At 44.0% G+C, this 25,481-nt stretch overlaps 1 protein-coding gene across 2 annotated transcripts in view; it reads left to right on the forward strand.

Annotated features, from left to right (window-relative positions):
• The window catches only part of DUSP12 (dual specificity phosphatase 12), a 60,345-nt gene that overhangs the window by 21,368 nt on the left and 13,496 nt on the right, over positions 1–25,481 (forward strand). For both annotated transcript variants that reach the window (XM_073592842.1, XM_073592843.1), the window contains exon 3: positions 13,560–13,673. In XM_073592842.1, coding sequence (XP_073448943.1) covers positions 13,560–13,673 — 114 coding nt within the window. The remainder of the gene's footprint in view (positions 1–13,559; positions 13,674–25,481) is intronic.

Raw genomic sequence — 25,481 nt, forward strand, 5'->3', positions numbered from 1 at the left:
CGTGTAAGAGTTGTTATGGGAAAAAGGTGTCTTCACTGATGCTTTATCACCAATCCTTGTTTCCACAACAACCCAAAATGTTCAAAATACAATTGTCATTGGGACAAAAAGTGAGGTGAAATCTTCTGAACAGGGGCACAGACAGCAAAACAAATGTTACAGGGGTGATAACCCTTCCCTATGCTATCCAAAAAGCTTAAAAATAGATTTTTTGGCTGGAGGTACACTTAAAAATGTACCTGTTCCAAATTACAAATTCATCTTAAGACCAAACCTACAGACCCTATCTTGTTTGTAACTTGGGGACCGCCTACTCCTTTTTGTGGCTTGCAATGTCTTTAAAAAAGAGGAGCAGGACTAACACTACAGGGAAGGGCACATCTGTGTCGTCAGTAGCTCCTGAGGAGCCAAGTCGAAACCCTAGTGTTGTATCCCCTGAAAGACCAGAGGTTTCCGGGCAATCTGACTTGCTGCACCTGTCTGGTATGGTGGCTACTGTCTACGCTGCTGCTTCAGCCTTTATCACCAGAGATGATCTGTCCTCCACTCTAGCCGGGTTAGAAGACAGGATTGCTTCCATCTTGCAAGGTAGCAAGAAGAATGACAGATCACCCTCCCCTGATTCTCCTAACTTGGAGCAGGAATGGGTTGATGATTGGCAACAGCTAAATGCCAAGGATTCTGTGGAGGGCCTGGCAGATGAGTCTGCTTCTGAGAAATCTGGGCCGAAGATGTCCTGTTGGTATCTACCTCTGTGTCTTTTGATCCAGATTCTTACCGAGATGGTTTGTTCTGCCTTTAAGTTACTTCCCGCAGAGATTTCTGAGCCCCCCTGGTCCTCTTTGGGGTCCCTGAGGCCTCCTCAGGCCGCACAGGCTTTCCCCTTGCACCCACTGGAACAGGTGGTGTATGCTGATTGGGAACATCCTGACAGGATTTTCGTTCCTCCTAAATAGGTTTTCCCTTTTATATCCCATGGAGGAAAAGTTTGTTAAGAAGTGGAGCATGCCAGCCGTAGATGCGGCAGTCTCTTCCTTAAACAAAAACTTAACTTGTCCAGGGGATAACGCACAGGGCTTGAAGGACCCTGTTAACAAGAAACTGGAATCACTATTAAAAGCTTCCTTTTTTTTTGGCCAGTTCAGCTATTCAGCCAACTGTCGCAGCAATTGGAGTCTGCCAGTTCTTAAAGGATCAGGTCAGATGGCCTGACAGGCCTAACCAAGAGGAGCAGATATACCTTGAGCACTGTGTTTTGCTGTAGATGCCTTTTAAAGGGGAAAAAAAACCTGCAAGACAATTGCATAATGTACTAGTATGCATCACATACTAGCACATTATGAAATACTTACCTTAGAACAAAGCTCCAGCAGCATGACCCGGTCAGCGCTGAGGGGGCTGACATGTTGCCTCGCCGTATCTTCTGGGGTCGTGGGCTCCGGAACTGTGAGTGGCCAGAGCCACGATGAGGTCACTCCCGCGAATGCGCGGGAGTTCTACGTTCCGGCATGATGCGCCGGACCTTTACTGCGCATGCGCCGCTGATTTCAGCGGCTGCATGCAGGGTGAATATCTCCTAAACCATGCAGGTTTAGGAGATATTAATTTTACCTACAGGTAAGCCTTATTACAACCACTTTAAAGGACTCGATACAGCAAGTCTCTTGTATGGCTCTCCTGTTTGTATATATGTGCAGACTTTTATGGCTTAAGAACTGGTCAGCTGAACTTCCTTGTAAGAAGTTATTGGCAGGGTTCCCCTTCCATGGGGAACATTTGTTTGGCGATGACTTGGACAAATATAGCCAAAAGATTTCCGGAGGTAAGAGCTCTCTACTTCCTGTGAAGAGAAGGACCAGGCATCCCTTGTTTAAAACCTTAGGGACTGCTTCTCAGGTGTCTCAACGCCAAGGCAATTCCGCCGCCACAGGTCTCTAGAGCCAGGGGCAAGCCGCAGGGCCAGGACCAGAAGAAGCCCTGGGTCCAAAACTCTTATAAACCCGGCACCAAGCCCTCCTTTTGAGGGGATGCCCCCACTCTATCGGGTGGGGGGGGAGGCTACTGCACTTTGCGGACATTTGCAGAACAGTGGTTCAGGACGAGGGGATCACCTCGACAGTATCCCACGGTTACAAGCTGGAATCGCAGGGGACTCTCCCTCAGAAGTTTCAAAGATCCAGCGCTCCCTCTGATCCTTCAAAGAGAAACGTATTGTTTTTAGGCACTAGATCATTTAGTGCATCAGGGAGTGAATATACAGGTTCCTGTATCCGAAAGGGGAGCAGGGTTTTATTCAAACCTGTTCGCGGTTCAAAAACCAAACTGGCACACAAGGCCCTTTTTTGGATCTAAGAGCCCTGAACCAGCATCTGTTAATCCATTCCTTTTCAGATGGAGTCGGCCCGCTCGGTAGTAGCCTCGCTCCAGATGGGAGACTTTTTAGCCTCCATCGATATCAAGGATGTTTACACTTACAGTTGTGCTCATAAGTTTACATACACTGGCAGAATTTGATTTCTTGGCCAATTTTCAGAGAATATGATTAACACAAAAACTTTTCTTTCACTCATGGTTAGTGTTTGACTGAAGCCATTTATTATCCATCAACTATGTTTTACTCTTTTTACATATTAATCACAACAGAAACTACCCAAATGACCCTGATCAAAAGTTTACATACCACAGTTCTTAACACCATGTCTTGCCGCCTTTAACATCAATGATAGCTTGAAGTATTTTGTGGTATTTGTGACTGAGGCTCTATCTTTTCAGATGGTAAAGCTGCCCATTCCTCTTGGCAAAAAGCCTCCAGTTCCTGTAAATTCTTGGGCTGTCTTGCATGAACTTCACGTTTGAGATCTCCCCAGAGTGGCTCAATGATATTGAGGTCAGGAGACTGGGATGGCCACTCCAGAACCTTCACTTTTATTCTGCTGTAGCCAATGGCAGGTCGACTTGGCCTTGCGTTTTGGATCATTATCATTATTGCAATGTCTAAGTACGTCCCATGCGCAGCTTCCTGGCTGATGAATGCAAATGTTCCTCCAGTATTTTTTGATAACATACTGCATTCATCTTGCCATCAATTTTCCTGTGCCTTTGTAGCTCACACATCCCCCAAAACTTCAGCGATCCACCTCCGTGTTTCACAGTAGGAATGGTCATAGGCTTGTTGACTCCTCTCCAAATGAAGCGTTTATGGTTGTGACCAAAAAGCTCAATTTTGGTCTCATCACTCCAAATGACTATGCCAGAAGGTTTGAGGCTTGTCTCTGTGCTGTCTGGTGTATTGTAAGCGGGATATTTTGTGGCATTTGCGCAGTAATGGCTTTCTTCTGGCGACTTGACCACACAGCCCATCTTTCTTCAAATGCCTCTTTATTGTGCATCTTGAAACAGGCACACCACGTGTTTTCAGAGAGTGCTGTATTTCACCTAAAGTTGTTTTTGGGTTTTTCTTTGCATCCTGAACAATTTTCCTGGCAGTTATGGCTGAAAGCCTAGTTGGTCTACTTGACGGTGGTTTGGTTTCAACAGAACCCCTCATTTTCCACTTCTCGACTTAGAGTTTGAACACTGCTGATTGGCATTCTCAATTCTTTGGATATCTTTTTATATCCCTTTCCTGTTTTATACAGTTCAACTACCTTTTCCCACAGATACTTTCACAATTCTTTTGCTTTCCCCATGACTCAGAATCCAGAAACGTCAGTGCAGCACTGAATGAAAGATGCAAGGGTCTGTCAGGAGTCCAGAAACTCATTGACCTTTTATACACACACACACTAATTACAAGCAAACAAATCACAGGGGAGGATGGTTACCTTTTTAATAGCCATTCAAACCCCTTTTTGTCAACTTGTGTGCATGTTATCAGGCCAAAATAACCAGGGTATGTAAACTTTTGATCAGGGTCATTTGGGTAGTGTCTGTTTTCATTATGATATTTTAAAAAGAGTAAACACAGTTGATTGATAATAAATGGCTTCAGCCAAACACTAATCATGAGTGAAAGAAAAGTTTTTGTGTTATCATTCACATTTTCTGAAAAATGGCCAAGAAATCATCAATTCTAACAGGGTATTTAAACTTATGAGCATAACTGTACCTATCTTTCAACCTCATCAGAGGTTCCTGCGATTTGCAGTAGAGGAACGTCATTTCCAGCTTGTGGCTCTGCCCTTCAGGCTTGCCACAGCACCCCTTTGTTCACAAAGGTCCTAGCATCAGTACTGGGTCTTTTAATGGCCCAGGGAATCTTTGTGCTCGGATACCTGGACGACCTCCTCCAGAGATCACTCACTACCGGCTCTAGAACAGAGCATAGACTGCACAGTGCGGTATTTAGAAAGCCTGGCATGGGTCATAAATACCAAAAAGTCAGCCTTGAGACCAGCTCAAAGTCTGAAGTATTTAGGTCTGTTCCTAGATACGGTCCAGGCAAGGGTATTTTTGCCACCCATAAAGAATCTGTGCCCTGAAGGATCAGGTGCGTCAGATAAGTGGCACCAGGCAACCTTCCATGGAGCCAGTACTCCCTGGTTTATGCTTTCCCCCCCAATCCCTCTCCTTCCACGTTTTGTTGCACAGGATTCAGAGAGAGGGGGTTCCAGTCATTCTGGCCCAGAAGGCCCTGGTTCCCAGAGATCATGAGATTGACAATAGACAGGCCATGGACACTTCCGCTCCACCCTGATCTACTGAAGATCGTGGCATCTCGGGACCAGTGGTGTCTACCCTAGCGAATGCTAGGAAAGCGGTCACTAGGAAGATCTATCATAAGGTCTGGAAGACTTATATTGCTTGGTGTGAAGCCAGAAAATGGCATCCTCGGAAATACGTAATTGGGAGGATTCTCTCTTTTCTACAGTTGGCTGTGGAAATCAGATTGGCTTTGAGTACAATCAGGTCAGATTTCGACCCTGTCGGTATTCTTCCAAAGGCCTTTAGCCTCCCATTCGCTGGTCCGAACCTTTTATGCAGGGGGCAACTCATTTTGCTTTCCCCCATTAGGCCACCTTTCTGTCCTTGGGACTTAAATTTGGTGCTGTCTATGTTACAGAAACAACCATTTGAGCCTATCAAGGAAACTCCCATTAGTCTTGCTGTCACGCAAGCTAGCCCTCCTGATGGCCATCACCTCAGCCTGAAGGGTGTCAAATTTGGTGGCCCTTTCTTCTAGGGAACCATACCTAATTCTTCACCACGACAAGGTGGTGTTGTGTCCTATTCCATCCTTCTTGCTAAAGGTGGTGTCGGCTTTTTATTTAAGTCAGGACATTGTTTTGCCTTCTTTTTTCTCTTGGCCTCGTTCGGTGGAATAGAGACAACTGCATTCCTTGGACGGGCAGTTAAAATGTATTTTTCTAGATCTGCGGAGATCTGAGGATCAGACTCATTTTTTGTTTTACTAGAAGGACCCAAGAAAGGCAGCTTCCGTTGCCAATTGGGTCCGCCAGTTGGTCATTCAGGCCTATGGTCTGAAACGTAAGGCTCCTCCTTTTCAGGGTGAGAGCTCATTATGCCAGGGGTGTAGGATTTTCCTGGGCTTTTTGGCCATCGGGTATCTGTGGCTCAGATTTGTAAGGCTGCTACCTGGTCTTCAGTGCATACGTTCACAAGATTTTACCAAGTAGATGTTAGAGAAGGCGAGGATTCAGCTTTCGGCCGTAGTGTACTACAGGCTGCCATTTAAAGTCTGCTATTTTTGTTTGGCAGGGTGTCTCTCTCCCCTCAAGGCTATTACTCTGAGACATCCCGGGAGGTAATGAATAATAGGCTAACTCTGTGTCCTGTAATGTATGATAAAGAAAATAGGATTTTTTTTCATCATACTTACCTGTAAAATCCTTTTTCTTTGAATACATCACAGGACACAGAGGTCCTTTCCCTCTTTTAAGGGTTCAGTGCTTGCTACAAAATTTCCTGTATGGGAGGGGTTATATAGGGGCCGCCTTCCTGTCTAAGACTTTGGTCTACCAGTGTCCATTCACCTAGAGATGGCGTATAACCCAGTAGGTAATGAATAATAGCCTAACTCTGTGTCCCGTGATGTATGATAAAGAAATGAAGATTTGTAATACCACAACCTGTGATGAAAACAAGGGCTTGTGGGACTACAAACCTTAATTTTCTTTCTTCCTGTATTTGGACTTTTTATTTATCTTTGATCACACATTTAATAATTTTATATGCACTATATTTGATGTTTGTTTTAAATCACAATTTATGTATTGGAGCGCTGCAATACTTTTACTATTATCATTATCACGTGCGCTGCAATGCTTTTTTTTTTTCTTTTTTAACTCGCTAAGCTTTATTCTCAAGGGAAACATCAATTGACTGTTTTGCCTTCTGCATTTATACACATTACAGTGTTCTTCCATACATCTACAAGTGTTGCACTGAAAAAAAGTAGGGCACTAGTGTGAACTGCACCTATTAACCTCTTTTCATCCGCCCTATAGCAGATTTACGGCTACAGGGCAGCCCTCCTGTACAGAATTGCGCATATATACGCAATTCTGCACTTGCGCCTAGGGGGTGCTCTAGCACACCCCTGGCCGCCTGCTTCTGCTGTGATTAATCACAGCAGAAGCTGATCTGCAGGTGGCGAGAACTGGATGTTCATCGGCACCTGCAGATCTTGTGTAAAACATACAAAACGGAGCTCTGCCTATGTAAACAAGGCAGATCTCCATTCTGACAGGGGAGGGAAGGGATGGATTTTGTGTCCCTGCAATAAAATCCATCTTTCTTTATCGTACATCACGGGACACAGAGCACCATAATAATGACTATGTGGGTTATACGCTTACCTTTAGGTGATTGGACACTGGCAACCAATAGTAAGACGGTTCCTCTCATATAACCCCTCCCATACCGGAAGGACCTCAGTTTTTTCGCCAGTGTCTTGAAGGTGATGGTCACGGATAGTGAAGCTCTTCAGTTTCTTCTAAGAATGTCCCACTGAGGACGTTATAATCGGATCCATTCTGATGGCTTACTAAGCTAAAGTGGATGGTACCCGAACCTCGGCTCAAGAACGAGGTGTTGCTTGTAATGTGTCCTATTTAGGCGCTGGACCCTTGTTAAAAGTTGGTATTTCTGGTCTACTTTGCCCAAGGAAACCACAAAGGGTGCTTTACAGGTCCAGGGGTGTGGACCCCAATATATGGGGGACCCGGTCCCTGAAGGTCCTTAGAGGCGCTACCCGCTGTGATGGGGGAAGATTGGGCCTGGCAAGACAGGCCCTGCTGCATGGGATGGTGAGTACTCCCCTTTGGGGATATATATATATATATATATATATATATATGTATTTCCCCCTTTTGTTTATTTAAAGATTTGCCAGAGTAGCATTGATCCGCCGCCGGCGTGTGAGTGCGCCGCTGTGGTCCACGTCACAGCGCCGCGGGCGCCGTGCGGTGGGCGGGTTGCCGGCCACTGATCCGCGCAGTGGTAAGAGTCCCTCCACAAAAAGCAGGAGACCAACCCCATATTGATGCAACCTCAGTTTCTACTGAAGGACCTGTGGTTTCTGACCTGCCTGAGCCATTGCACTTGTCAGGCATAGTAGCCACTACCAATGTACCTGCCTCGGCTTATGTTACAAAGGAAGTTTTGGCATCGGCCTTAGCGGGTCTTGAAGGCAAAATAGCTGGCATGATTGCTTCTGTAACACAAGGGGGAAGGAAGCGTAATAGATCTCCCTCCCCCGAGCCTGGGCTAAGTGGTGAGTCACTAGAGCCCCAGGACTCTTATAGCCAGATGGGTCCAGGTAACCTGGAACCAGAATGGGCAGAGGATCCAGAGGGGGTGGTCATGAAGGACCAGGAGGTAGGAGAGGCTGAAGATTCCTCGGCTGAGGTCTCTGGCTCTGAAGAGCCAATTTCAGCCTCCCATTGCCAGAAATTGTTTATCCAATCTCTAATGGAGATGGTACGAATTGGGTTTAAATTACCCCCGGTTCAGGAGTCTGCACTCTCCTGTTCCACTCTGGGATCTTTGTGGCATAAACAAATTTCCCAAGCCCTTCCCTTGCATCCGTTACTGGAGCAGGTGATTTATGCGGACTGGGAGCATTCTGACAGAATATACTTACCACCCAAAAGGTTTTCTATTTTATACACTATGGAGGAAAAGTTAAGGAAGAAATGGAGCACACCTTTGGTAGACACTGCCATATCTTCTGTAAATAAAAATGTAACCTGTCCAGTGGATAATGCCCAGGTTTTCAAGGATCCGGCTGATAAGAAGCTAGAGTCCTTATTAAAGGCCTCCTCCTTGGTTGCCAGTGCAGCGGTTCAGCCTGCTGTTGCAGCCATTGGGATTTGTCAATCCCTAAAGGATCGCTTTAAGAGGTTAGTGAAAAACATACCTTGCCAGGAGGAATCTGCTGAGGAACTATCAGAGATCCCTCATGCCTTGTGTTTTGTGGTTGATGCTTTAAAGGACTCAATCCAACAAATGTCTCGTTTTGCGTTACTATCAGTTCACATGCGCAGAGTATTGTGGCTAAAGAACTGGTCTGCTGAGACACCATGTAAAAGGCTACTTGCTGCGTTTCCATTTCATGGAGAGTGCCTGTTTGGTGAAGATCTGGATAAATATATCCAAAAGATCTCTGGAGGAAAGAGCGCTCTGCTTCCTATTAAAAAAAAGGGGAAGCAGCCTTCTTACAAAATTCCTAATCCCCCAGGGCCTGGTGCCTCTTCCCCTAAGCGGTATTGACGGCCTCAGCCGTCTGGGTTTAAAAGACCTCAGGGTCAGAAAAAACTCAAAAGACCCAAAAGCCATCCAAGCCCAACTCCAAATCTATCTTGTGAAGGGGTGCCCCAGCTCTCACGGGTGGGGGGCAGGCTTCGGCTGTTTGGGGAGGCCTGGGAAGAACTCGTTCAAGACAGATGGGTCATTTCCACTGTAAAATATGGTTACAAAATAGAGTGCCGGGAGTTCCCCCTGACCCGCTTTCTACACTCAAGGGTTCCGGTGGATCCAGAAAAAAGATGTCTACTCCTAGCTTTACATCATCTGCTGTGGCAGGGAGTAATTGCGGAGGTCCCGCACGAGGAAAGATTCAAAGGGTTTTACTCAAACCTATTCACCGTGCCGAAACCAGATGGGGAAGTAAGGCCCATTTTGGACCTCAAGGCTCTCAACTTCTTTGTAGACGTCCGATCCTTCCGCATGGAATCGGTTCTTTCAGTAATAAGGTCCCTGAGAAAGGGGGACTATCTGGCGTCCATAGATATCAAGGACGCGTACCTTCATGTGCCGATCTTCAGTCCTCACCAAAAGTTCTTACGCTTCGCTGTAGAGGGCAGTCATTTCCAGTTTGTGGCACTGCCCTTCGGTCTTGCCACGGCTCCCAGGGTCTTCACAAAGATTCTGGCCCCAGTGTTGGCTTCCCTAAGATCTCTAGGGGTTTCCATAATAGGATACCTGGACGATCTGCTTCTAAGGGAATGCTCTCGCCCTATGCTAGTTCTAAACATATCAAGAACAGTACAGGTTTTACAACGCCTAGGTTGGGTACTGAATTTGGACAAGTCAGCTCTTTGTCCGACCCAAGCCTTGGTATATCTGGGTCTGGTCTTGGACACTGCTCAAGAAAGAGTGTTTCTTCCGTCCTTAAAGGTCGCCTCCATAGTGAAGCTTGTGCAGAAGGTGAAGAGAGATCCAACACCTTCTGTTCGGCTGTGCATAAGGTTATTGGGCAAGATGGTGTCGGCTTTCAGCGCAGTGCCATATGCACAGTTCCACTCCAGAATGTTTCAAAACAGTATCCTGAAGGCGTGGGACAAGTCTGCTCGAACCTTAGATCAGCCTATGGTTCTATCTCCACAGGTCCTATGGAGCATATCTTGGTGGTTAAGAACTAGCAACTTAAGAAAAGGGATGGCCTGGAAAGTGGTGACCACGGATGCCAGTCTTCTCGTCTGGGGAGCAGTCCTACAGGAAGCATCCATTCAGGGAGCATGGTCCCAGACAGAAAGGACTCTGCCCATCAATCTCTTGGAGATCCGGGCAGCTCGTCTGGCCCTGCGATTCTGGACGTCCAGGTTGCGGGGTTTTCCTGTCAGGGTTCAGTCTGACAACTCCACAGTAGTGGCATATATCAACCACGAGGGAGGTACCAGGAGTCGGGCAGCCCAAAGAGAAGTAAATCATATACTGACCTGGGCAGAAGAACATGTGCTGTTTCTGTTGGCAGTGTTTATCCCGGGGGTGGACAATTGGCAGGTGGATTTCCTAAGTCGCCAGAAATTGTTACCAGGGGAATGGTCCCTGCATCCCGAGGTTTTTCTACAGATTTGCCAATACTGGGGGACCCCAGATGTGGATCTGCTGGCATCCAGATTCAATGCCAAACTAGACAGGTTTGTATCCAGGACCAAGGATCCGCTTGCTGTCGGGACAGACGCGTTAGTGGTTCCTTGGGATCAGTATTCCCTGATATATGCCTTCCCTCCGATCCAGATCCTGCCGCACTTACTGTGCAGGATACGGGAGGAACGGAAGCCGGTGATCTAAGTGGCCCAGGAGTTTGTGGTACTCGGAGATTGTGAAATTGGCAGTAGGGGACCCGTTAGTCCTTCCTTGCCGCCCAGACCTGTTGTCTCAAGGACCCATATTCCATCCTTCTTTACGGTTGCTGAATTTGATGGCCTGGCTATTGAGACCAGACTATTGAAAGACCGTGGTATTATGGGTTCAGTCTTGTCCACTTTGATAAATGCTAGAAAGTCAGTTTCTAGAGCTATCTATTACAGAGTATGGAAGTCATACATTTCTTGGTGTGAGAAAAGGAAATGAGACCCTCGTAGGTATACGATTGGAAGAGTTCTCGCTTTTCTTCAAACAGGAGTAGACTTGCAGCTCGCTTTAGGGACAATTAAGGGACAGATTTCGGCATTATCGTTTTTTTTTCCAGAGATCAATTGCATCCCATTCTTTGGTGCGAACCTTTCTGAAGGGAGTAACGCACCTGAGGCCACCGCTTAAACCACCTTTAGAGCCCTTTCACACTTGGGCGGGCGGCGGCGGCGGTATGCGGTTTTACCCCCCCCCCCCGCTAGCGGCCGAGAAATGGTTGAAAACCACCGCAAAGCGCCTCTGCAGAGGCGCTTTGCCAGCGGTATAGCCGCGCCGTCCCATTGATTTCAATGGGCAGGAGCGGTGAAGGAGCGGTATACACTCCGCTCCTTCACCGCTCCGAAGATGCTGCTAGCAGAACTTTTTTTACCGTCCTGCCAGCGCATCGCTCCAGTGTGAAAGCCCTTGGGGCTTTCACACTGGAATGAAAGCAGCGGCACTTTTGGGTCGGTTTGCAGGCGCTATTATTAGCGCAATAGCGCCTGCAAACCGCCCCAGTGTGAAAGGACCCTTATGTCCTTGGGACCTAAATTTGGTGCTTTCAGCCTTACAGAGTCAGCCCTTTGAACCTATTAGGCATATTCCTTTTGTCCTATTGACCAGGAAGTTAGTTTTCTTAATAGCTATAACATCGGCTAGAAGGGTGTCAGAACTGGCCGCCCTTTCTTGCAAGGAACCTTTCATGGTTCTTCATCAGGACAGGGTGGTCATGCGTCCTCGTCCAGATTTTCTACGAAAGGTAGTTTCCAAATTTCATTCATAATCATTTTACGTTCCTTTTTTCCTAACCCTAAAACTAGGGAGGAAAGGTCGCTTCACCCACTGGATGTGATGAGAGCAATAAAGGTTTACTTGGAAATGTCAGCTCCCTTTCGGAAGACTGACTGTTTTTTTGTCTGTGTGAGATCTCAAAGTGAGACTGGTTTTGGCCACAGCGTGTTGCAGGCTGCTTTATAATCTCAGATCCGTTGGGTCTAGGGATCATGTGTCTCCCCCCCCCCCCCAGATGCATTTCTTTAGGACATCCCACATAGTCATTATTATGTTGCTCTGTGTCCCGTGATGTACGATAAAGAAAAATGGATTTTTAAAACGGCTTACCTGTAAAATCCTTTTCTTGGAGTACATCACGGGACACAGAGGTCCCTCCCCTCTTTCTGGGATCGTCATTGCTTGCTACAAAACTGAGGTCCTTCCGGTGTGGGAGGGGTTATATGGGAGGAACCATCTTACTATTGGTTGCCAGTGTCCAATCACCTAAAGGTAAGCGTATAACCCACATAGTCATTATTATGGTGCTCTGTGTCCCGTGATATACTCCAAGAAAAGGATTTTACAGGTAAGCTGTTTTAAAAATCCATTTATTCCGCTATTAAAAGCAGCACATACAGTACTCATAAACACTGGCTAGGCACACAGTTAACCCTTTGATCGCCCTAGATTTTTAACTCCTTCCCAGCTAGTACCACTAGTACAGTGGCAGTGTATATTTTTAGCACTGATCACTGTATTATTGTTTCTGGTTCCCGCAAAGTGTCTGTGTCTGATGGTCCGCCGCAATATCGCAGTCCCACTAGAAGTAGCTGATCGCCACTATTACTAGTATAAAAAATATATGTACAAATTCCGTAAATACTGTTTTTTTTTTTTTTTTTTTATATAGTTTGTAGACGCTATAATGTTCGCATAAACCAATCAATGCTTACCAACGCTTATTGGGATTTTTTAAACCAAATATGTGCAGCGGAATACATATTCGCCTAAATGTATGAAAAACTTTTGATTTTCTACATATTTTTTAATTGGATATGTTTTATTGCAGAAAGTAAAAATATAAAAAATATTGTATTTTTATTTTTTTTTTTTTGGTTTCCAGCGCAAATAATAAAAAACACAGTGATGATCAAATGCTACCAAAAGAAATCTCTATTTGTGTGAAAAAATTATATCAATTTGCTTGGGTACAGTGTTGCATGACCGCGAAATTGTCAGTTAACCACTTGCCGACCAGCTCACGCACATTTACGTTGGCAAGTTGGCTCCTTCCCGCGAATTGACGAACCTGTACGTCGGCTCCTTTAAGAACCATAGCAGGCACTGCACGGCGGGGGACCAGATGGGCGTGACCGCTGGCTGCAATGTCCGCCAGCCACCCACGGGCATGAGAACGGGGATCTGTGTATGTAAACAATACAAATCCCTGTTCTGACAGGGGAGGAGAGACAGATCTGCTGTTCCTAGTAATTAGTACTATTGTTTTTTTTCAAAATTGTCGGTCTTTTTTTGTTTATAGCACAAAGAATAAAAACCGCAGAGTTGATCAAATACCACCAAAAGAAAGCTCCATTTGTGGAAAAAAAAAAGGACCTCAATTTTGAGTACAACGTCGCACGACTGTGCAACTATCAGTTAAAGCAACGCAGTGCCGTATCGCAAAAAATGACCTGGTCATTAAAGGGGAAAATCTTCCGGAGCTGAAGTGGTTAAAGTAATGCAGTGCCGTATAGCAAAAAATGGCCTGGTCATGAAGGGGAATAAATCTTCCGGAGTGGTTAAAATGCATTGCTTTTACAGTGTATATGCACTGGCATGTGTTGATTATATATATATATATATATATATATATATATATATATATATATATATATTTATAATTTTTTTTTTTTTTTTTTTTTCAACAGCCATGCTGGTGTTAGCCGGAGTGCTGCTGTAGTTATAGCTTATTTGATGAACACAACAAGATGTACTTATGAAGAAGCTTACAGAAGACTACAAGACGTAAAATCCGATATTAGGTATGTTTGTGTGGAAATGAAATCTTTCAGCTTTGTATTTACAACTTAATATTTTTTATGTTAATATTCTAGAATACTACTAATAGTTTAAAGGAGTATATGCTCTGTTAAGTCTCATGTATTCTTTTTCTTAAATCTAAATTAGGGATGTCCAACCTTTTTAACCTTCCTGGGAATGGTTTTGGGCCACACATAAAATACACTATGGATAAGGATAGCTGATAAGCAGAAAAAGTCGGGCAGATCAGGTTAACGATCATTGATACAGATAGTGTACCAATCTGAGTAATAAAACTTCATTATTATTATTTTTTTATATATTTTTTGTTGTAAAATATGACAACATAAAAGTAGTGTGGTGTTTGTTTTTGATAAACTAATGCATCAATATCTGGTTGGATGAATGTAGTAGCAATTGTCAATAAATTCTCAAAGGTGCTCATTAGAGATGCACCGAAATTTTGGCAGCCGAAAATGGTGCGATTTTGGGCTGATTTTACCATGTTTACTGTGCTTATGCTGTGTTTTTCATAGGTCATGAGACTCAAAAACCGCATCAAAAACGTAACATGGGTGCGTTAATGGGCTGTGCTGTGTTTCTCTGGGTTCTTGCTGCGTTTTCAATGCATTTGAACTGGGAGGCGTGTTTTTTTTTTTTTAAACTGACCAAAAATGCACTAAAGAAAGGAAAAGAGAGGAAAAGAACCTAATGGACAGAAAATATAGAGACACTATTCTAAGGACATACCTGCTGCTAACAGTTGGTACAAATGTAGACGTGGGGAGCGGCCGCTCGGATAGGAAGCGACTGCAGCAAAGGACTGGGTAAGAGGGACGCTAAACAGCGTACCTTTGTACACATGCCCCGCTTGTAGTCAACCAATCGGCGCAAGATGATGTGACGTCATCCAAGCCGGCCGCTCGGCGCAGACTGCGCATGCTCCCGATCTCAGCGTCGGCCTCTTGATCCCCCCACCCCCTCCCTTTATCATCACCAATCGATACTTTAGGAATACCTCCTCGGTACCATCTATATTGACACTTTTATATATTATCAACAATGTGAGCTTATGTAAAATACTTTTTTGCTATTTTGTTGCATACGTCCCCATAGTTGACGAATACTGTCTGGGTCCTACCTTATTATGACTAGGCTCTCGGGTTTTCATCTCAGCATTTCCAATTCGCAATGTCTATGTCTGCATATTGTTACTTATTTTTCATTTTTCAGATTCGTATTGTATTTGTTATGCTTATTTGATGTTTTGTATTTTATCTAGTAAATCTGTTCCACGCTCCTGAAGAAGCGTCATGCGCGTAACATGTTGAGCCCTAGACATCAATACCATCTTTATATAACGACCACATAGCTCTTTTTTGGAGTGCAATAATCCTATAATGGAATGATTGGTATCTCATTCTCGAATTGTCTATGTTACTTCCTTGAGCTATATATGGGTTATACTACTGTAACTGTATTTTTATGGGCTGATTTTTTACAGATATTGTATCTGTTTTTTTTAAACAATAATATATTTTTCATGTCTAATAAATTTTAGTTTTTAACTTTATATCATTTGTTATCGTGCCTATAAAGTCCAAGCCCACAATTTCCTTTTTTCGCATCTAATTCCGGGACGTGGCACATAGTACTTTGTATGTGTCCACAGTACCACTCTGTGTTGATACAAAAACTCTTGAACTTTTTCTAGTCCCGTCGTACGTGTTGTACGTCACCGCATTCTGGACAATCGGACTTTGGTTTGACCGTGTGTAGGCAAGACCTCTTGAATGGAATTCCGTCTGAGAAACCTTCAGAGTTTAGTCTGCCGGCAAAACTGGTTGTGTGTACGTGGCATTAGGCTAGGTTTACACTCGTCCAGTGTGAATTTTTTTTTTTTTTTTTGGCCCCCCCCCCCCCCCCAAAATCCATACCAGACCCTTACCTGAGCACACAGCCTGGCAGGTCAGGAAAGGGGGTGGGGACGAGCGAGCACCCCCCCCCGAACTATACCAGGCCACATGCCCTCAACATGGGGGGTGGGTGTTTTGGGGCAGGAAATAAGGATATAATTTTAGTGCTTTTGTTCATTTTATGGTTTGTGATTGTTGGTGTTAGATATGTGTACTTTGAAACAATAGGTTATGTAGGGTTTATTTTTTACTTTTTTTTTTAATGTTTCTACTCATTTTTGTTTCACCAAGCGTTCCTTATTCCCTGCAGAAAACATTTTAAATCACTCTTTAGGTGCTGGACCTGTGGCGTTTGCTCATAAAAGATTGTCAGTACTGAATAGCTCAGACTCTACCAAATGCACCTCATACTTTGTAGAACCTTTGCAGTGGATGGAGGAAAGTCTTTTGGGAGTCCAAATAATATACACTGATTTGGGTTATTTTTACCAAAGAAATATAGCAGAATACATTTTGGCCTAAATTCATGAAGAAAGATTATTTATTTGCAAAACTTTATAACAGAAACAAAGAAAATCGTTTTTTTTTTTTTTTTTTAATTTTCTGTCATTTTTTTTTGCAAAAAAACCCCCCAGAGTTCATTAAATACCACCAAAAAAAAGCTCTTTCTTTATCGTACATCACGGGACACAGAGCGCCATAGTAATACCTATGTGGGTATATAGGCCACCTTTAGGTGATGGACACTGGCACACCCTTAAGACAGGAAGTTCACTCATTTACCGGGAGTACCTCAGTTTTTTCGCCAGTGTCTAAGGTGTTGGTCACGAGTAAAGATGTGTTATGCAGAAGCTCCACTGGAGTAATCCTTGCTGGAGCAAGCTATGCAACCAGATCCATCCAAAGTGCCATTGAGGACAAGGTGGAAGGTACCCGGGCCTCATGGCGGAAGAACCGAGGTTTTTCCTGTAACGCTTCTCTTTGAGAGCTGGACCCTGAGATTCAGTGCTTTGGTTCGTGCTACAATACCATAAAGCTTTCTGGCAGGGTGCTATACAGGTCCAAGGGATTGGAACCCCAATAAAAAGGGACCCCAGTCCTTAAAGTTTTTTTTTTAATGAAGCCCGTCGTGACGGGTGGGTCTGTTTGGTTGTACCACAGAATTCTGTGGCGGGATAAGGTAAGTGGAGATTCCTAAGGAGTTTAAAAACTTTCTTATGGATTTCTCCTTTGCAGTAAATGTGGTCATGCCTAAGGTTGCCACCGGGGGTTGTAAAGAGTACATACCTGTTCCATGCTTCCTGATCTCACTTTGTGTCAGCAGAAGCTGCAGACTTCCTCCAGCTATCCGTTCCTAGCCACCGGTAAGATGTTGGGGGGGGGGATTTTTTTTTCAGAACTTACCCCCACCTGGGCAGTATTTTTTCTTCCCCTCTCCAGGAGCAGGCAGAGGGACTCTAATGGGCTCGGCAGTTTGCGGCTCCACTCCCTCTTCCACCGCCCTTAGCAGCGGCGCTCTCCTTCTCTTCCTTCTTGCTCTCCTTCCACCCCCGCCCCCCCCCCCCCCACATGCCGATCCGATCGGATGCCTGCACTTGCGTGCGAACGGGAATCTGTTTTTAAATGGGGGGGGGTTGGTAAGGAAATAGGGGGGCTTGGCGCGGCTCAGCGTTACAGCGCATAGGCTGTAAAGCTCCATTGCCAGGCTCATTGGGCTGACAGAGGGACACAAGAGCAGACGCGGGGCATGTGCGTGTGGGACATTTCCCCAAGGCACATTTACTCAGCATCAAGGTTGAGCATTAATTGCAGCAACAGTTGCTTGACTATTGCTCAGCAGTGGGTGTGTGTGTGTGTGTTTTTTTTTTTTTTTTTTTTTGGCAGTACCTGTGCATTTGTGCTTGGAGCTATGCCTTCCAGAAGGGGAGGTATAAATACCCCAAAAAGGGGACCAAAAGTATCACCCTCAGGCTCTGAGGACCCTAGTCTCACCTCAGCAATGCCATCCCTCCCTGAAGGACAAGGGGTAGCTGATCAGGGTGAGCCATCGGGTCTGTCAAGTGTTTCCAACACTTCAGCCCTTGTCTACATTACTGAGGACGTTTTTTCCTCAGCCTTGGTGGGGTTGGAGGAAAGGTTGGCTGTTCTAATCGCATCCTCCCAGAATGCGAGAGAACGCCATGGGTCCTCTTCTACCACCCAGGACCCTCAAGCAAAGGATCGGTGGGTGGGGGAGGATGAGGCCCCCTCAGGAGACCGTGAAGAGGCTGACTCCTCCTCCGAGGAATCAATTCTGGGAGAACCTTTTTTCAGCTTCACAATCTGAGAAATTGCTGGTACAATCTCTTACAGAGATAGTTCGCTCCACATTTAGGCTACCCTTAAATGAGTCAGCGGGAAAGCCCACTTCTTCTTTGGGCTCTATAAAAAGCCTCCCCAAGTTTTGCATGCCTTTCCTGTCCATCCATTGCTGGAACAGCTTATGTATTCTGAGTGGGATCAGATAAGCATTTTCTCCCTCCTAAAAAGTTCTCTGCACTTTATCCTATGGAGGAAAAATTCACAAAAAAGTGGAATATACAATATTATGGCAATTGATGCTGCTATGTCCTCTGTGAATAAAAATGTAACTTGTCCGGTAGACAACGCTCAAATGCTTAGGGATCCAACCGATAAAAGATTGGAATTCCTGTTAAAAAAGCTTGTTTTCTTTGGCAGGAACAGTGACTCAACCTGCAGTGGCGGCAATAGGTGTATGTCAATCCCTGTAGGACCAGTTGAGGCAAGTACTCAAGGTCATCCCTGATCAACAGGTCCGGGATTTAGCCGAGCTGCCAGGGGCACCATGTTTTGCTATTGACAATATTAGAGATTCTATTCTTCAAGCTTCACGCCTTACGCTTGTACTTGTGCATATGCGTTGAATCTTGTGGTTGAAAAATTGGTCAGCCGACGCGCCATGCAAAAAACTCCTGGCTGGTTTTCCTTTCCACAGCGAACGGCTGTTTGGGGATGATTTGGACAAATACATCCAGAAAATTTCAAGTGGAAAAAGTACCCTTTTTGCCAGTTAAGAAAAGGAGTAAATGCCCTTCATTTAAACAGGCTCCTTCTCCAGGGCCAGGGGCATCAGCCTCTAGGCAGTCGTGACGGCCTCCGCCGTCAGATTTAGGAGGTAGACCTCAAGGTCAACCCCGGGGACAGAAGAAGTTCTGGGGAAGGAAACCTACAAAGCAGAATTCTAAGGCCTCTTTATGAAGGGGCGGCCCTGCTCACGCGAGTGGGGGAAGACTTCTGCAGTTCTCAAGGGTCTGGCAGGAAGTTTCGGGACAGATAGGTGGTCTCCACAGTAGCTCTAGGTTACAAATTAGAGTTCCGGGAGTTCCCATCTCCTCGTTTTCTGAGGTCAAACGTCCCTAAAGATCCAGAGAAAAAGAAGTCTCTCTTTCAAGCATTAGACCGGCTTTTGTCTCAAAGGGTGATCATGGAGGTCCCCATGGAAGAGCAGGGGTTGGGGTCTTATTCAAACCTCTTCATGGTGCCAAAACCAAATGGAGATGTCAGACCCATTCTAGATCTCCAGGATCTAAACCGATTCCTGAATATCCGCTCGTTTTGCATGGAATCAATCCGATCAGTAGTCTCCATCCAGCAAAGAGGAGAACTTCTGGCGTCAATCGACATCAAGGATGCATACCTGCATGTGCCTATTTTCCCCGCTCACCAGAAGTATCTACGTTTCAATGTAGAAAAGCTCCATTTTGAGTTTGTAGCCTTGCCTTTCGGTCTAGCTACTGCACCCTGGGTGTTTACAAAAGTTCTGGCCAGACTAAGGGCTCAAGGTATAACAGTTATAGCATACCCGGATGACCTGCTCTTGATAGACAGGTCGGTAGCCCACTTAGACAAAAGCGTGGTTACCACAGTCAACTACCTGGAAGACCTAAGTTGGATCCTCAACCTAGAGAAGTCTTCCTTAAAACCATTAAGAAGGCAAAAATACTTAGGTCTGATCATAGATAGACCAGAAAAGAGTATTTTTGCCCCAGGCAAAGATCAGCGCCATAAAGGAGCTGGTCCAGGTGGTCAGGGCAAAGAAGGACCCTCCAATCGCCTTTGCATGAGGTTTTTTTAGGGAAGATGGTGGCTTCGTTCAAAGCTGTTCCCTATGCACAGTTTCATTCGAGCCTGCTGCAAAACAGTATCCTATCTGCTTGGAACAAAAGGATCCAAGCCTTAGACTTCCCAATGCGTCTGTCTCCAAAGATGTGCCAGAGCCTCAGTTGTTGGTGATGGTTAACCAAGAATCTGCAGAAGGGGAAATCCTTCATACCAGTTACCTGGAAAGTAGTAACAGATGCCAGCCTTTCGGGTTGGGGAGCAGTCCTGAAAGAGGCGACTGCCCAGGGGAAATGGTCCAGAACTGAAAGGATCTTGCCCATCAATATTCTAAAGATTCAGGCGGCACGCTTGGCCCCTGGACATTCAGATTGCAGAATTGTCCTGTCAGGATCCAATCCGACAATGCCACGGCAGTGGCCTATATCAATCACCAGGGGGGCACAAGAAGTCATGCAGCCCAGAGAGAGGTGAACCATATCCTAACTTGGGCAGAAAACCATGTACCTTGCCTATCGGCAGTCTTTATTCCAGGGATAGAGAATTGGCAGGCGGACTACTTGAGTCGCCAGCAGTTGTTCCCGGGAGAATGGTCCCTTCACACCGATAACTTCCTGGCAATATGCCAGAGATGGGGGATCCCGGACGTATACCTATTTGCGTCCAGGTTCTAATGGAAGATCGACAACTTTGTGTCAATAACAAGGGATCCACTCGCATGTGGAACAGATGCCTTGGTGACCTAGTGGGATCAGTTTTCACTGATTTTATGCATTCCCTCCTATTCTGCTGCTTCCACAACTTCTTTTCAGGATCAAGCAGGAAAGGAAATCGGTGGTTCTTATGGCCCAGAAGATCTTGGTATGCAGAGATCATAAAGATGGCGGTAGGGGACCCATGGACCCTACCATCACATCCAGACCTGCTCTCGCAGTCAGGGTCAGTTGTATCTACCTTGGTTAATGCAAGGAAGCCAGCTTCCAGAGTCATATATTATAGAGTCTGGAAGGCATATGTTTCCTGGTGTGAATCCAGGGGTTGGCATTCTAGAAAGTATGTCAAAGGTAGAATCCTTGCCTTTCTGCAAGTAGGGTTAGAGATGAAGCTGGCTGGCCTTGAGTACTATCAAAGACCAGGTCTCGGCCTTATCGGTATTGTTTCAATGACGACTTGCTTCACATTCCTTTGTCTGTAGATTTATACAGGGGGTAACGCGGCTTAATCTACTGGTTAGGTCACCCCTGAATCCTTGGGACTTTAATTTAGTTCCGTGGATATTACAAAAACAGCCTTTTGAGCCGATACGACATATTCCCTTGGTCCTTTTGACAAGGAAGTTAGTTTTTCTGGTAGCCATATCTTCTGCAAGAAGGGTATCGGAGTTGGCTGCTCTTTCTTGTAAAGAGCCATATATAATTATTCTCAAGGATAGGGTAGTATTGCGTCCTCATCCTAACTTTCAACCGAAGGTGGTGTCAGGTTTTCATGTAAACCAGGATATTGTTCTACCTTCATTTTTTCCAGAACCCTGTTGTACGGAAGAAAAGTCGCTACATTTGCTTGATGTAGTGAGAGCAGTCAAAATCTACTTGAAAGTGACTGCTCAGATTAGAAAAACTGATGTTTTGTTTGTGTTGCCTGAAGGTCCTAGAAAAGGAGCGTCGAAATCTACTATTTCTAAATGGATGCGGCAAGTAATTTTTCAAACTTATGGTTTGAAGAGGAAGATTCCACCTTTTCAAATCAAAGCGCACTCCACCAGGACTGTTAGTGCTTCGTGGGCAGTGCATCACCAAGCCTCCATGGCTCAAATCTGCAAGGCCACAACTTGGTCTTCAGTCCATACATTCACTAGTTTCTATCAGGTGGATATAAAAAAGCATGAGGATATCACCTTTGGGCGCAGAGTGCTGCAGGCAGCAGTATAGGTCCTCAAGTCTGATGGTGCCCTGCTTTGTTTGTGTTTCCCTCCCCTCAGATAGCATTGCTCTGGGACATCCCACATAGTTATTACTATGGCGCTCTGTGTCCCGTGATGTATGATAAAGAGAATAGGTTTTTAAAAACAGCTTACCTGTAAAATCTAATAATAAAAATTATTGATGTGCTCTAATTTAAACTATTAACTTATGTGCAACTCACTAAAAAAATACTGTGAATAAATCCAAACATCAAAATTATATATAGTAATCCAAAGATATGATTAGTGAGAGCGTGATAATTCCAATACTCAACAACTAACACTTTAGTGAGTAGTTCATTATTAATAATAATAAAATAAAATCATTTGTAAATAAAATGTGGTTGGAAAAGAAAAAACTGACTGGGAGGGAGAGGAAAAATAAGATGGAATAATCCTCTATCAATCACCCATTAGTCCATAAACCAATTGCAAATGCATTGAAAGGGTTAAGCTCAGTAAAGTTGATATTCAGCCTGATAGTTAACCTCCAAACATAAATAGCTTCAAAGTGTCTTTTCCAAGTTGAGAGTAAATATTTGATGGCTTGCGCTTGGTTTCACTTTCTTATAATCTCAATGCAAATGATTCATGTGGAGGGAAAATAAAGATATCATTGCGCAATGATCAGATAAGAAACACAGAAAAGAGATAACCACAAAGTGATACACTCACATAACCTCGCAAGTGACAAGGCATGAATGGAAAGCAGACACTGCCAGCGTGACTCTTCCAAAGCCGCTGCTGCTGTTCTCGTAACTCGTAACAGCAAAGCTTGTCACTGGCTCCTCCCGCGTGTTACGTCACAGACCACGTGACTTTCTCAAGGATATCCCTAAGATGCCATAGTCTCCGTATTTATGTGTAACGGCATCCTGGTAACTCAAGTGACAGCGTTTTTTTTTCACAGGATCATCATACCGCTCCATTAAGCCAAACAACTCATACATAGTATATACATCAATCTCCACATAATTTTATTTATACAATAATTAAATTGATTTTAAAAACTTGGTATAAAAAAAAAAATTAAAAAACAAGGTATAGATAAAAAACATTACTGCATATATAGCGAACTCCCTCTAGTGTCACACTATCAGGCTGAATATCAACTTTACTGAGCTTAACCCTTTCAATGCATTTGCAATTGGTTGATGGACTAATGGGTGATTATTGATAGAGGATTATTCCATCTTATTTTTCCTCTCCCTCCCAGTCAGTTTTTTTCTTTTTCAACCACATTTTATTTACAAATTATTTTATTTTATTATTATTATTATTTTTAATTTTGCACTACTCACTAAAGTGTTAGTTGTTGAGTATTGGAATGATCACGCTCTCACTAATCATATCTATGGATTACTATATATAATTTTGATGTTTGGATTTATTCGATCATTTCGATAGTCTTCATATCCCAGGCATTATTATATCCCATTTCTATTATTTTTTCCACTTTTTGGTTATCTATTTTTAAATTCATTTCTTTTTCCCATTGTTTTATGTATTCTGGTCTTTCTTGTGCGTCCATGTCTGTCAGTATACCATATATTTTTGATGTTCCATTTTTCAGTGGTGTTTCATTGATACATAACTTTTCCAGTGTGGTTAATTTCGTTTCGTCTCTAAGTGGATGTGGTGTTGTGCTTACTAAGTGCCTTAATTGACAATAATTCCATTCATTCATCTTCCATCCATTATTTTCCTCTAATTCTAATCGTGTTCTTATCTTGCCATTTCTGGTGATATCCTTCATTTGTGGATTCCTTATTCCTTGGGCTCCAAATATTTCCTTCCCAGGGGTAAAATAATTCGATCCTGTGAGTGCTATTAACGGTGGGTTGTATTTCCATTCATTCTTTAAGTGTATAGTGTCCCAGATTTTAAATACATTTTTTGTAATTTCATGTGTGTCTGTGTCCAATGTTTTATATTTTCGTGGGATCCAAATGTTCTTATATATTGTAACTCCGCTTATTATATTTTCCATTTCGACCCATTTTTTTTTCATTTTTCTCATTTGTCCACTCTAGCATTCGTGTTAAGACAATGGCTCTATAGTACCTACTTATATCTGGGGTGGCCAAACCTCCGTGCTCCTTTTTCCTTGTAATCAGCGTGTATTTAATTCTTGTTTTTTTGTTAAGCCATATATATTTTAACAAAATTGTTTTAATTATTTTAAAAAAGCTCTGAGGGATCCTTACTGGTAACATCTGGATTCTATAGATTATTTTTGGAAGTATCATCATCTTGAACATGTTTATTCTTCCAATCCATGAAAGTGGTTGTATTCTTAATTTTTTCATTTCTTCTTTAACCTCATTGATCAATGGGATAAAATTTGCCTGATAGATCTTTTCGACTCTAGGGGTTATTTTGATTCTGAGATAGTTTAACCCTTTCATGACTAAGCCTATTTTTGAAATTTGGTGTTTACAAGTTAAAATCCGTATTTTTTGCTAGAAAATTACTTAGAACCCCCAAACATTATATATATTTTTTTAGAAGAGAATCTAGAGAATAAAATGGCGATTGTTGCAATATTTTATATCACACGGTATTTGTGCAGCGGTGTTTTAAACGCAAATTTTTGGAAAAGTGACACTTTCATGAATTTTAAAAAATCCAAACAGTAAAGTTACCCCAATTTTTTGTATAATGTGAAAGATGATGTTACGCCGAGTAAATAGATACCAAACATGTCACCCTTTATAATTGCACGCACTCGTGGAGTGGCGACGAACTACGGTACCTATGAATTTCCATAGGCGACGCTTTAAAAATTTTTTACGGTTACCAGGTTTGAGCTACAGAGGAGGTCTAGGGCTAGAATTATTGCTCTCGCTCTGACGATCGCGGCGATACCTCACATGTGTGGTTTGAACACCGTTTACATATGCGGGCGCGACTTCCGTATGCGTTTTCTTCGCTGCGCGAGCTCGCGGGGACAGGGGCACTTTAAAATTTTTTTTTTTTTTTTATTTATTTTTGTACTTTTATAAATTGTGATTAAAATTTTTTTTACTTTTATTGCTGTCACAAGCAATGTAAACATCCCTTGTGACAGTAATAGGTGGTGACAGGTACTCTTTATGGAGGGATGGGGGGTCTAAAAGACCCCCCATCCCTCCTTTACACTTCATAGTATTCAGATCGACGAAAACGGCGATTCTGAATACTGTGTACTTTTTTAAATTCGGCGCCATTGGCAGCCGAGTAAACGGGAAGTGACGTCATGACGTCGCTTCCGCGTTTACAACAAGAAGGCTGGAACGAAGCTGCTCACAGCTTCGTTCCAGCCCGCCCCCAGCCACCGAAGATTCCCGATTGGACACCGGGCCTCCCGATCGCACGGGAGGCCCGGTAACAGCAGCGGGAGGGGGGGGATGTCCCCTCCCGCTCCTCCGGTATAACAACCAAGCGGCTTTTAGCCGCATCGGTTGTTATACTCGGGTAGCCGATCGCCCGCTGAAAACAACGGTACCGGGATGATGCCTGCAGCTGCGGGCATCATCCCGGTATAACCCCGGAAAGCCGAGTACGCATATGTGCGTACGGTCGGCGGGAAGGGGTTAATTCTTTTACCCAAGTAAATGGGAATTCTTTTTGTAAGAACTGGACTTCCTTTTTCTCTAGTCCTATATTTAATATTTCCGTTTTTATTGGATTAATTTTGACATTTGACAGTTCTCTGTATTTTTTTATTTCTTTCAGTATATTTGGGAGTGACACTCTTGGGTTGGATACGTACATCAAAATGTCGTCCGCGTATGCTGCGATCTTATGTTCTTTTCCTCCTAATTTCGCTCCTT

This window comes from Aquarana catesbeiana, linkage group LG07 (genome assembly GCF_042186555.1).
Source record: "Aquarana catesbeiana isolate 2022-GZ linkage group LG07, ASM4218655v1, whole genome shotgun sequence".
Taxonomy (NCBI): Eukaryota; Metazoa; Chordata; class Amphibia; order Anura; family Ranidae; genus Aquarana; species Aquarana catesbeiana.